This window comes from Cygnus atratus, chromosome 1 (assembly GCF_013377495.2).
Source record: "Cygnus atratus isolate AKBS03 ecotype Queensland, Australia chromosome 1, CAtr_DNAZoo_HiC_assembly, whole genome shotgun sequence".
NCBI classification, from domain to species: Eukaryota; Metazoa; Chordata; class Aves; order Anseriformes; family Anatidae; genus Cygnus; species Cygnus atratus.
The window spans coordinates 187,802,032-187,816,258 of record NC_066362.1 but is presented as its reverse complement, the minus strand read 5'-3'; the positions used below and the strand labels follow the sequence as shown (position 1 = coordinate 187,816,258).

At 37.3% G+C, this 14,227-nt stretch overlaps 1 protein-coding gene across 4 annotated transcripts in view; it reads left to right on the top strand.

Moving 5' to 3' along the window:
- CDK8 (cyclin dependent kinase 8) overlaps positions 1 to 14,227 on the top strand; it is an 80,834-nt gene that overhangs the window by 46,832 nt on the left and 19,775 nt on the right. For 3 of the 4 annotated variants that reach the window (XM_035542681.1, XM_035542680.2, XM_035542684.2), the window contains 2 exons: positions 11,059 to 11,116; positions 13,883 to 14,014. In XM_035542681.1, the coding sequence (XP_035398574.1) occupies positions 11,059 to 11,116; positions 13,883 to 14,014 (190 nt within the window). The remainder of the gene's footprint in view (positions 1 to 11,058; positions 11,117 to 13,882; positions 14,015 to 14,227) is intronic. The other variant, XM_035542685.2, reaches the window with a different exon arrangement.

Sequence of the window (14,227 nt, the reverse complement as noted above, 5' to 3'; positions counted from 1 at the left end):
CATTCAGTATGTTAAACATTAGCAAAATTTAGGCTGGATGTCAGGAAAAAGTTTTGCACCAAGAGGGTGGTCGGGCACTGGAACAGACTCTGCAGGGCAGTGTTCATGGCATGGAGCCTGCCGGAGTTCAAGAAGCGTTTGGACAACGCTTTCAGACATGTGGTGTGTTTTTTTTTTTTTTGGCGAGGGGGGTGGTTCTTTGGGGACCTAGGAATTGGACTCGATGATCCTTTTGGGTCCCTTCCAGTTTGGATACTTGGATATTGTATGATTCTGTAATAGTAAGTGCTACTTACTATCTCCAGCTGCTTGCTGGGGATAAAAAATAAAAACAAACTTGTCCTCATGTGGCTTTTCACTTCTATATTTGAACCAACTTTGGGTATGAAAGGCTTCCATAACCACAGTATCTCAAAACTCAAGTATCTCTTCTTAGAGAGATTAAAAAAAATTGCCAATTCTATACAGATTAATGTTACTGATATTCATATTTTTGGACTTCCCTTGGATTAGCACTATGTCGCTTTCTCTTGGGTGGACTATTCCTATTGTGCTAAAGGTAGTTAACATTGAAATCAAATTGAAAAGATAAATGAAAATACAGTATCCACTCTATTTTTCTAGTGGTATTTCGTTTTCGTTCCTGGTGATTTTGCAAATTGGGCAGCTTTACAGATAGTGAATATATATATATATATTTAATTTATAGAACACCTCCATTTGAGCAATTGAATGTAGTCTTTCATAACTTTTTACAGGTTGATCTTCTTTAACTTCAAATCTTATAACCAAGTTCAAGGTCACTTAAGTTTTAGGTGAGGATTATAAAAGGAGGGAGTGAAACCCCCAAATTGATCATATGTCAGATCAACAGATAAACCTGAAAATAATTTTTTATCCAAGCAACCAGTGTTCAGCAAAAATGGGATGCCAATCCTAAACATTTTTGATAATCTTTTATCATGAAATGGTGTTAGATTCCTATTAAGATGAAGTATTGAATGGGGAGACTTTTGGTAGAGATTTATCTGATCGCAAGTAAAAAGCGTGTTTGTAAAGTTGATTCAGATAAAAACAGGAGTGCAAGGGAAGGTCAGAAATCTCACAATTTCCAGAACACTTTCCATATCCATCTCCCCTACTACTGCTTTTATTCCAAGCCATATTGACTTCCTGGTCAAGTCCAACCTTATGAGAGCATCATAAAGATGAGTAATTTTTTTAGCCTTTCAGTATCTTTTTCAGGTGTGTCGAAAGAATCCAACTGTAAACTGGCAAGAAGGTGTTCAGCCACGTCCAGGAAAGCAGGGCTCGTGTGTAGTGGTTTCTTGGGAAGACAAACGCCATCACACCCAACATCCCCGCCTTCCTCCTCCTTTACCCCAGCTGTTATTGCTGAGTGTGACACCAAATGATAATGGGATGTCCCTTTGGCCAGTCTGGGCCAGCTCCTGGCTGTGTCCCCTCCCAGCTCCCTGTGCCACCCCCAGGTACCTCGCTGGCAGGGCAGCACGAGGAGCTGAACAGTCCTTCGCTCTGTGAGAGAGTTGCTCTGTAACTACCAAGCCACCCCTTTGCTATCACCGCTGTTTTAATCAAAAATCCAAGACAACATCACAAAAGTGTCTACGAAGAAAACTAACTCTGTCCAAAAATTTCAAAATCATGAAATAAGGCTGCTTACTTAAATCTGAGGATTGGAAATTAACTTCAGTACTTGCATAACAAAATACTGCTTTTGTTCTCTCCTGCTTCCCCTAGAGCCCTTCAGTGCATGTTGGAATGTTTCAGGAATGTTCTTTAAACCATTTACATCTTCACCTTACAGTGTTAAATTGGAGAAGGCCTTTTCAATGTCTTTCATAAAGAATTAAATCTCATTTTATTGGCTTTAGAAGTGTGTCCTTGTTCAGTGGAACATAGTTCAGTAAGAGTACTGGAAACACATCGATTTTTCTGCTTATTGAGTACTGTTTTCTAAAAATGAAAACGAGGTGACACTTGAGAGCTTTTTCTAGGAGAAATGACAGCATTGCTACTCTAGTACCTAGAGAAATAGCCAAAAAAATGTAAATGGTGTTGTGTGCTCCACCATAACAAACTTTTATGTTTGTCTCCCAATATTGTGTGGCTTTAGATTGGTTTCTTAAGGAGGCAAAGCTTACATGCGCATACTGGTTTTGCTAGATCCCCATGTAACTTTTCTATCTATCAAATTTCTGAGAAATTTGATAAGATATGATATCAAAACAATCAAGTTCTTAGAAACTTTATGAAAAACAGAGGTCAAATAGAGGAAGATGTGCATTCTGGGAGAAATGTATTGACAGCTATCCTAGGACCATTTCAGTTTGCCTTATCTTCTTCTAAAGACAGTGGTTCCCTGCTCGTTTATACCACATGCCTTTTTTCCTGTTCAATCTACTTGGTCATCAAAGCAGATGGCAAGTGAGAAGGGAACTAGAGGATTCTGGCTGTGGGAAAGCAAGATAGGGGATGAAGCTGGAATATGTGCAGTTAGAAAAGTGGGAGAAGGGTCTAAGACTCAGATGCCAAGGACTTAGGTTTCAGGAGCTGCACCCATCATAGAGCACCTCCACTTGTTGAGATGCTCCAGACTGAAAGATGTAGTGATGAGTTAGGAAATGGTGAGCTAAAATATGAAAACTGTGAAAGATAACTTTTTTTTTTTTTAAGTGAAGGCTTTTAACAAAGGCTTCATATCTTTGCTCTTTAAATGGAAAATGTCAAGGATTTTTGTGATGAATGTTTTTATAAGTGTATAGAATAAATTTAAGCTTTTCTTCTTCTTCTAGGAATACAGAAAAGTGTTTTGGAGGGTTTTTTGTTCCTCATATTGCTTAGAACAGCAATCCACTTACATTCCGTGTAATCATATATTAGTTTTGTTATTTTTCACCATGAGAGGAGAATTATACTATTAAAAGGTTTGACAAGCTTCACCCAAACACCTTACTTGTGAAGATGTAGGAGCTCCTTGTAAAAATTGTCTTCATGGTTTAAATGATGCAAAAGACTTGAGGTTTCTGTTAATGGTTCTCCACTATGCAACTTTCACGAGTGAGTGTTTAAAAATACAATATTCTGAACATCTTCGGTCAGCTACCCAAGATTGTCAGACAGATGAGGGATCCCATCTCTTCGTACGTAGAGAACTTGGCATTTTCAATCATAGGCGCATTTAGTAGTAGTTATTGCAGCAGTCTCAGAGTCCATTTATACTGCCTTCATAAATGCTTCAGAAGAGGAAATAGGTTTTTTGCAAAAGGGATGATCGTTAAAGCCTGTGCTTCCTTCTGCCATCTAATACATGACATGGGAGCGAGGGGAGGAAGCAGCAGAAAGATGCAGCTGTTTGGATGTATAGGAAGGTGGTCAGATGACTGTAGTGTTCTTTTTCCACTTGCAGTCCATTTGCTCAATATTTAATTCTGGGCTGTTGTCATAATAAACATGACGATGTGGAAGCTTTCTATATTTCACAGCTACATTTTATTGAAACGTTAGAAAATGTTCTGCTTTCTTGTTTTCAATAGCTGAAGATCTTTGCAGTATTCGAAGAAAATACCTTCCTAACAGGAGTAGTTACTATGTTGTTCTGTCTTGAATTTCTGCGGTTTTCAGAAAGCAGGATGACCATGTGCAGAACTACCATTCTTTAATATGCTATTCTGTCAAATTCGGATTTGGTAAAATACTTTTACTACTACTTTTTTGAAGTTTAGAAATAGTTTTTGTTTTTGTGTATGTTTTGTTTTGAATTTCAGGGCATTGAAATAGCTAAATAACTGAAGTAAAATGATGTTTTGAGAATTAGATAGGTGTTATATTGAGGGATATCATTCATATATACATATATAATATCATATCCACATCATTTTTATATCTGTATGTATGTGTATACATATGCATACGTGAGGATTTGTACAAGTAGTTTGAATCTGTTTCAGTGTTTTTATTAGAAAAAGTTGTGTTTGAATTAGGTGAGATTCTTGGGATACAAATACATAAACTAGATTTCTTTCTTGTCTATAGCTTTTAAGTTGTTCTTTTGTTACTAGCCTGGATTTTAATGGCTTTGATGGCTTTGTGAGATGGCCAGAAGTCTGATTTTGGTGTTGAACAAAGCTCCTGTTTCCAGTGTGTCCACAGCAACCAGTCATCCTGACCTCTGTGGGTGGGGTAATCACTCACAGCAAAATACACAGGAAATGTATTTGTGCAAGACTGTTTGGTTTAGTTTGTTATTACACATTTGAGTGATTTGTTAACCCTGTTTAACATGTTAGAGTTTCCTACAAAGAAGATGCAGAAATATATATATATAAATATATAATACATATATGTATATATATATATATATATTTTTTTTTTTTTTTTTTTGCTTATGGTATCCCCCTTTTCTTCCTTGGGGGGTTAGTACAGAAAGTTGCACCTTCCAACTTGTCCTGTTGTACGTTTTTAGGAGCTGGGAGGGTTTGCCTGAGAAGTGTAATTTCTTTCAACAGTAATTCAGTTCCAATCAAAATGATAGAAAAGCCTTTGTATTAGACTATGCACAGGTTTTAATAAGTTACATTGCCTCAAGTTTTCAGTACTTGAGTGCCAGTAACTGCAAGCAATTCTTGGAGTGTGTTCAGAGCATAAAAATGTAATAGTGAAGCCAGCAGCTTTCATCAGGCTGCAAGCGAGATAAAATATGCTGATGGTACCTAGCAGAAGGCTTCCCTGGCATAGATATGGCATCCATGTATCTTTTATCCTGTCCAATACTTTCTGTACTTCGGAAATTTTTGATCATGTCTGCTTTTTTTTTGTTTGGCTGTTAATGGTAATTTTAACAGTTCCTGGTTTAAATGAGAATTTTTAGATGCTTGAATGTTTTCTTGTCTTAAATGAACAAAAAGCCCTCTGATCTTTTTTTATAAAAATATAATTAATAGGATGTATTAAATTTAAATAGATTTTAAATTTTCCAGTGCTTTTCAGAACTTGTGTTTTTAATTAAAAAGACTTTAATAGTTAGATTTAATACATGTGAAGCTATTGTTTTCAATTGAATATTACATTGTTTGTAGTGGTCTTTTGATGATAATTTATTTTAAAGATGCAGATCAGTTAACATGTGAGGAAAATTAATTCTTTATTTGTAAATGCACATCTTTTAATTCAAGGAAAGAAATGAACTTGAGAAAATCGCTGATACTATCAGCTGAATATGTTCGTACTGGCATTTACATTGTGCTCGAGCACTACTTAGCATTGCATTAGTCAGTTTTGTTCAAAATGGAAATTTAATTATTTTCTTTAAGTATAAAATGTTCAAAAAATTAGTTATAATTGCAGAGAATGTGATATGAATGCGAACATCCCACATTAATGGGAAAATGTTTTGGTGTATGTTATGATGACTTGAAGAACAACCAAGTTGTTCACAAGCAAATGTAGCCTAAGAAGTGTGAATGCTCTGTGGGTCACAGACCATGAGAGAAGGGTGTGAATTTTGCCAGGACGTCTGAAGGCTCCTAGGTTTTTGCTGCACAGCTTTTCTTGTCACAGAACCTGTGAAGTGATAAATCACATTAGTATTTTAGATTTTTGCCTCTGTCACAAAAACTGCTCTTCCCAGAAGGTTACAACTTGACACTGGGAAGCCCTTGCAGTTGTCTTTCAAAATCCTTTTTATTTCTTTCCATGCCATTGATTTACAAACTTCATTTTTAACTTTTGTGCTTCTTGAGCACCTTCTCACATACAGCTGAAGAAGCTGAAGTTTCCTACAATTATGGGGTCGTACATTTGAATCTCTTCCTATACAGTTTAATATAATATTTTGAAGTCTGAATAGTAATTCTAAATCTTAATAATACCATTGTTGAAACTGATTGCAAAAATTCAGGGATAAAAACACTGTACTTAATATTATTCTTAAATAAAACTGTTGTTTCAAATGAAAAGTGTTACACTTTTTCAATTATCTTGGCTCATCACAAGCAGAAATGTCAGTTCTGGAAGCCGGTGGCACGGCCACTGATGATGCACAGATGCTAGAGGTCAGTAGAAGTCACTGGTTTGAGTCACCCCATCGCTGTGAGCCTTCTACTGAGTGGTGTTTTAGTAACCAAACTCTTAGATGGGGGATAGTCCAAAGGAAAACTAGTTAGGATGATACTTATACCTTATTGAAAGGTGCATTAAAACGGCAATACAAAGAGGGTCAGTCTGTTCTGTTTGTAAATACACGTTGGACTACTGCAAATATTTAATAATTGGCAAGCAAAGAAAAGTTGCTTCTACATTATAGTACCATCGTTAAATCAAAGGAATTTGGGTCATTAGCTGATAAATATGTTTAACCTTTAAAACAAACTAGTTCATAAACAGCCCAATAGCCAACAATATGTGGAGTAGTAGTTTCTACAGGCCTGGTTTGGTGAAGTAGTCACAAAGCACCACAGTGGCTAAGCTTTCCAAAAATTCTCTTGTTTTCCTCCTCACTGCTTTGATGAGTGAAACTCAGTGAAAGTAGGAACTGACTGAATGCTTTGACTGGAGCATAAAAAAAATGCCCTGTGATTTCCAGTCACCTAGCATATGGATGTGGAACAAGTAATCACCTGCTCTTATGAGTAACTTGCTGTGAGCAATGAGAATGATGTCTTTTTTGATCTGCGATTCCATCTCATCAAGACAGATTGGTATAATTTTCATGTTGTTTGCATTTTTATCTACAAAATATAAAACGGAATAAGTTTTTAAGCCCAAGCTTTCCTCCTGAATGAACACAAACACTTTCAGTGTATGTTCAGAAGCAATGTTTGAGTGTGATGTTTGTTCAAATGGAGGAATGTTTAAAAATAAATAAATGCAGAAAAGATGTGAAGAAAATACATGGCTCATAACCTCATAATGAATCTATCACCGTACACAGGCAAACCTATATACCCTACTGGGATCATATGCAGGGGAAGATGCTATGCCAGGCACGTAAAATTATCTCTCCGATGTATTTAGCATTAGCAAAGCCTCCACAGGAGCACTGTGTAATTTGGAGCACTCCAGTTCAAACAAACCGGTGGCCCTAATGCAGAGCAGCTAGGGGGAGGCAATAAGAATCTAGAAAAAAATAACCTACTAGGAAAACCTGAGCAGAAGAGAGTTCTTTTCATCTGTATATTGGACTGAAAAAAGGCGTAGATCTTCAAAGATGTAAGAATTTGTTCAAGTCAAAGGGATAGTTGTCTTCGCCTTCTCTTGATGTATGTGTAAGACTTGAGGCAATGGATGCAATGTTATTTGTTGCATTAGATGCTGATGAAAACCACTGAGATGGAGAAGAGTGAAGGAAGGTAGATTTCCTGGAAAGATTGTGCATCCTTTATCACCAAACACTTTAGGATCTGGGTAAATAGGTGATGGGATCAGGTCTTAGGTGAGGAAGGTGGAAGAGGTTCTGCCTGAAGTTCTTTGTAGATCTTTTATCCTGTCAGTATATCCTCTATTTCTTTTAGCTGCTCTATACGAAGTTACCCTGTTTCTTAGGATTTCTATGCTCTTCACAGATACAGATAAAAAAATAGAAGTACATGAAATTATTTCAGTGGGAGTCTTTGTTTTCTCTTCAGTGGTAGTAGTGGTTAAATGCACAAGAATAGGATTTGTCTAGAAGTCAGGCAAGAAGTCCTACAAAGCAAGATTTAGGACAAGACAAGATTTAGTGCTATGCCATGGTCACAAGGCCATTCATCCACAAGAATGAATTATTCCCTTGCTGCAGAGGGTAGGAGGTTTGGATGGGGAGGCATTTTTTCATTTACTTTTTTAAAAAAAAAAAAAATCTATAATGGTATCAGAAAGTTGTTTGTTAGTCTTTGTGAAGTATTTGGCTGTACATTGCTGCATGGCTCTTCACATTTCGTTTAGGATCTCAACAACTTTCTTGTTTGCATTTGTCTGGCATGAGCAAAGTGTTTTACTTGAGGGCAAAACTAAATATACTAGAACAAAAAGAAATGACTTTTAGAAGTTGTTTATTAGTAGTTATAGAAAAGATTGCTGTTTTAAAATAATTTGTTTTCAGAACACAAGATAAAAAATTGCTGAAAGATTTTTCTTCACTTGCGTAGCCCAAATGATTTGAATAAGCACTTTAAATTTTCATTTTCTCTGGATAATTAAAATGAAATGAAATTTTAATAAATTAAACCAAAGTTTGTCCAGATTTCTCCCTTCTGTCTCTAATGATTGCTTATTTTCCTTTGCAAATAAATAGAAATTTCTAATATGTATTCAGTTTCTCCCAATCTGTCTTTTTGGGTGTTGTTTTTTTCTCCAGATGGTGGATTTGAGTCAAAGCTGTACAACAAGAATCCCTGACCCATGTTTTTGCTTTGTTAGTGGACTCAAATAGTTTTTGGGAGTCCTCAAATTGTGTGTTTTAGGAATGCCAGTACTGTCCTAGTACTGCTTTCTGGTAGATATTCCCCTATGGAATTTAAATGTCAATTAACAGGCTTGTTTGGAAAATGCTTTCAACTAATGATGTTGTTCTATGTTGTTCCATGACTGCAGGAATGAGCACCTTCAAAATAAGTCCTCTTATTTTAAAGTTAATTATTTTAATCTTTGACTTCACATGTGATGCTGTCTCTCTTTACAGTGATGTGGTACGTGTGACAAATATTGTCTGCAGTAAGAATCTTCTTTTTCAAACAGTGCTTTTTCAGTGAAGGGCTTTTGACTCTAGAAGGAGGTGAACTGCTATGAATTGTTCAAGATTGACGGTTGAGTTTTTTTGTAACTTGTGGCTTCAGAAGACTCCTACACGGATTTCTAAATTGTCTGTGGTTCTAAACTTTTTCTGTAAATCTTGAGAGGAAAAAAAAAAAAGAGCATGAATCAAGCTGTTGTTACCTATTTTGCTAACCAGTGCTGTCTCATCTCTTTGTGCTTTCTCTTCTCCTCTGTACCTACTTTGAACTTAGGGTAGGGGATCTTTGGGGCAGGAATTGTTAACCAGAGCTGTGCTGGTTAGTCGTTTGTCATAATGGAGTCTGTGTGTGAATATGGCTCCTATCACAAGCCAAATAGTAAAATTATTTTAAGGTAAAAGCATGAAGAGGATGTTATAAGCATTTTTTGTAATGAGAGTTACCAACTTGTGAAAATGCAGGAGGAAAAACTATACTTCAGATCCAGTGTATTATTTATCTGAAAAAAAAATAGTGCCTGTGTAACCAATCATTAATTCTACCAAGAAAAAAATATTAATTAGGCATGTGGCTTATTAACATCCCAGATACACTGACGCAGCTTTCATGAAAGATATGCACATTTGCACTTATTAATGCATAGAAATAGAATGGCTTATGTGGTGAAATTGTCTTTTTTACATAGCAGTTTAAATAGCAGTTTAAATTGCTTTAAACTTCAACATTACCTCTGAATTTGAAGGTTTATGAGGCTTGCTTATTTCTGGAACTTGTCAAAAACGATCAAAATTTGATGCAAGTTAAAAAGAAGAAAGGTGGGGGTGGTGTTGGTGGTGTGGGACACAAGTTCTTCTGCGCATCACTGAGCTAATACAGCACAAGTCTGGTCTGTTGAGTTGTTACTGTTTTTGGAAAGACAACAGGTCACGTCTTACCTCTATGAACAGTCAAGCTGTAACACTTGCTTCCCCTTTAACCTGTGCTCAGAGAAGAGATGCAGCATCCAGATTCCTTTTACGTCTTTTGTACGTGGATTGTAGTTTCAGAAATCCATGCTGGAGCTTTTCATAAGCTGTAGTAATTCAGTTTCTCAAGCATTTTTTTTTGCTGCATTATTATTTTTCATCTTGTTTTGTACAATATGAATTACTACTAGATCAGTGTTAAACCGTGGTCATAAAACTCTTTGAATATGCTTCTACCAAAGCCTAATAGATTTAATAATACTCGAGAATTTCCTAGAGTATGTGTTCGGTAAATCACATTTTTGTTCTCTAAAAGAGATACTCGGGTTTATTATTTTAATTTTCAGGTAGCCTAAACTATCTTCCTGGACTACTTTTTTTCTTCAGGTCTACTTAAACTGGGAAAGCAAAGCCACAGCTGTAACTCAGCCTTATTACAACTCTTATAATTGACAACTGATTAAGACCCCCTGTTTTGTCCAAGAATTACAGTACGAGTGGATATTTTTAAAAATCTGGTATAAATTTTCAGCTCTGATAGTGAATTTCCTGACTTTCTTCCTCAAAGTAAGCAGTGCAGGCTTGATTTACGTACAGTGTGTTAGCATGTGAGGAATCCTCTGACTGCAGATGCGGAGACTGGGCTCTAAGAATTTAACTGCTAGACAGAAAATAAAGGATGGGGGGATGGATTAAAGATTGAGTGGTTATGTTTCTAAGCAGTGTACTCTAGCACAATCCTTTAACTCACATCCCTAGTAAAAGAAAGGGGATAATCTGTATTTTGCTGTCGAAATAATGGAGAGGAAGATAATGTGTAGGGAATGCTTTCCTGTTTTGCAGCTGTCTGAATTGGTATGCACTTTTAATTAGGAATAATTTAGATGACTTTTGTCTCCCATAAAGCTATATGGTAACATGTTTTCTTCATGAATGTGCCTGCAACGTGCCTGATGATGCTGGGCCTAGCACGCTGTAGAGCCGCGCCTGGCCTCTGGGGCGAAGGGGCGGTGAGCAGCCACCGGGCTTCCTCCTGCCCAGGGCACCCAGGAAGATTTTGGTAGAAATCGGGGAGACTGGTGACTGCCTGCTCTGCAGGGTAAGGACAGGCAGCAGGGTGGCAGCTAAGGGAGCACGGTGCTGGAGCACAGACGTGCTGGGAGGAAACGTGAGGAAGAAGCAGTCAGGGAGAGCCTGTGTCTGGGTCCTTGCACAGCTTTACCATGACAGAGAAACTTGTCATTTTTATCGAAACAAATTTGGTTTAAAACTGGCAAAAACAAAGCTTAACTAACTTTTCAGAGACTAATGTTTAGGTTTATCGTGGTATATGTATTGTATATTTATTTTTTTTTCCACAGAAACCTGCTAATATTTTAGTTATGGGTGAAGGTCCTGAGCGAGGAAGAGTAAAAATTGGTATGTTTATATCTTTGATAAGTCCCAGTGTAGCATTTAAGTTAGAATGTTCTGGAGGTGCGGTTGTACCCCCTAAAGTAGTTACTGTCATACTAGTATGTGCTGGAGACATTGTCTAAATGCTGTTTTCTGAGTGACTGGCTTCTTCATATGAGATCCCTCCACCAGTTCTGACGATGAAATGCTGTAGCCTCACCAATCAAAAGTGGAAAATGTTATATTTTGTTTAACGGGGTGTTTGTGTGGGGCGGGGGATGTTGATGTGGGGATAAGGATGAGAGCTAGCTAGGGGGAGAGGAGGAGAAAGAAATGGGATTTTAAAATTTCCTCCATTTAGCCCTGTAATGTCATGACATTATTTTGCTGCTACTTCTAAAATCTAAATAGGGAACTATTCACTATGACAAACCTTAAATTTTGTAGCAGTCAAAGGTGGCATTTAGCCTGCAAAATGTTCTTGAAAGGATAGACTGGTCCCTTGTAGAAAAGCACAAGGGATCCTAAAGTCCAGAAAACACAGCAACTCAGATAAAATGTTTAGTGAGAACTACCACTAAATGCTCAGAACGGGCTGTAACAGGGTGGTAATGGCCCTACACTTCCCCCACTGCTGTAATGTTTTCTGGTGGGAGATGCTGTTCAGAGTGAGAGAGGATAATTTGTAGAATTTCAAGTGTTTTAAATTAAAGTAAACAAATAACTAAAAATTAACTGTAGCCTAACAGTAATAAGCTATACCAGGCTGTGCATTAGCGTGGCGGTGCTCTGATAGCAGGCTGCTAATGCACAGCCTACTCACATTTGTTACAGTAATGCAGCCCTGTGTGGAAGGCTTTTTTTTTAATGATAGTCCATCTTTTTCACTTCCCTCTGGCTTTCCTTCATGAGATTACTCTTCTGCATTGTTGCTCTGTATTCTTACTGTTTTGTTCATCTGAACTATATCGTTAATCACTAGTATAAAGGCTAGGGTTAGGATTTTTCTTGGAGTGCTCAGTGCCGCTCTAGCGCTTCCCTCCCCTTTTGAGATCCAGGGAATAGACAGGCCAGGCTTGAACACTTCTGCACGCCCTACCCTGAAAGATTTTAATGCCCTTCCAAGGTTTAAGGTCGACAGCAGAGGTTGAGGTCTTCTATGTACACGACAGGGACAGCACGGACTGCAGAAGTGACAACTTCTTCCTATTGCCATATTCTTCATGGAGCAGTTGCTTCCAAAATTGAGAACGTAGGTCATCCTCTGGGCACATGCAGTTTCAACTGTGGTGGTGATGTTTGCTGTACACAACTATTTGCTAGTAATTGCACATAGACCACCCATTTATTTCTTAATGGATAGTTTCGAATTAATTTGGGAATAACTTAGAGCACAACTAAATTTAGTCAGACTGTTAATGGACAGGTGAAGGATTCTGTATCGTACCACCAGTCCTCTGAGCCATCCATTCCCGGGGGGAAGAGGGAGGGGAACCCTGTATTTCTAAGTGTGTTATCAAAATGTAGATTTTTTTTCTTATTTTCTTAAGATATTACCACAGCAGGAAAAGAATGCAGAAGTTATACCCGTACCAAGGGCTTCCACTTTTCCAGTGTAACTAATTTATCTAAAAAATACATAACTGGTATTTAACTTAAAATAATTTTATAAGCTTTTTGTGTCATTTTGAGTCATAAATTCACTTTCTGCAAACAATTTTCCTTATTTTTCATAAGTGCTAGTGACTTGATCATATCTTGAGTAATTGATAATGTAGAAAACTGTAAAATGTTTCTATTTTTAAATGCATTAAAACAATCATAAATAGGAGTGCATATGAAAAAAATATTTCATATTGTTTAGTCAAGAGACCCATATTTACACCGCAATTTTCCCTCAAACAATGAGCTATAGCATGTAGTTTCTTTGCCCTCAGAATGGCTGCTCATCTCATTTTAGTTTTCCTCAGCACGTGTGTATCCCTGCACCACAGAGTCCCTGTTTCTTGGGATTTGGGGAGTGGTGGGTAGGGAAACTGATCTGGTGGGAGAAGCTGCAAATTTTACTCTCTGCCCATTTTTTCCTGTATCACTTATATTGCCAGTTTAGAGAGCTTTCTAGGAAGTTGTGTATTAGCAAGTCTAAAAAGCAATCTTTAATGATACGATCGCCCAAACAGAATTTTAAAATCGTAGCCTAAATGGTATCTAGTACTGGTATCTTTGTGCTGGAAGTAACGTCTTGACAGAAAGTGAGTAGGGAGGCAGGTGCCGTAGGCTTAGTTGCTTTTTTTGTGAGGGAAATCTTGCTACAGCTAACTTCACGAGGAGGTAGCTTTTGTGGCGTACATGTATGTATTATAAATCATTCTAACCTTTGCAGAACTCACATTTTGTTCACATCTAAAACGCTGCTTCTTGAAAGACCATGTGGTAATAATGGAATATTTTACTCGAGAACATCAGGTAAAATGAGTCGGGATTTACCAGTGTCCTGAGAGAAGTGAGTTGATGCGCTTTTTCAGAACAATGGTTAATTCTTCGTTCTAAATGGCTCATGTTAGTAATGATTTATAATGATATACTTTATAGGTGGTGATATCCAGTAACTTCTACAAAAGATTTACAAAAATGAAATCTGCTCACAGAATTCCTATCTGCTGCAGTCTGTGTTTGTGTTTTGTTTAGCACAGTGATGGTAGCAGTAACAAGTGAACTCAATCAGTTCATTTAAAAAGAAGTGTGGTAATTTTCCTAAAATTTTAAAACGCCTCTCTTTGAATTTTGCAGCTGATATGGGCTTTGCCCGATTATTTAATTCACCTCTGAAGCCTTTAGCAGACTTGGATCCAGTAGTTGTAACGTTCTGGTATCGAGCTCCAGAGTTGCTTCTTGGAGCAAGGCATTATACCAAAGCTATTGGTAAGTAACACGGAGGATAACCTACTACATTCAAAATGCACCCAAATATTGAAGCATTGTTAAATAGTACAAAGGACAGGAGCTGAGGTAAAGGTACATTACTGATTTTTTGAGGAAACACCTACCTTTGTCAAATTGTTCAGTTTACTGTGATCTCAGGCTAGAATATAGGAATGAAATATTTCTGGTTTTTTGGCTCCAAATGCCCTGCAA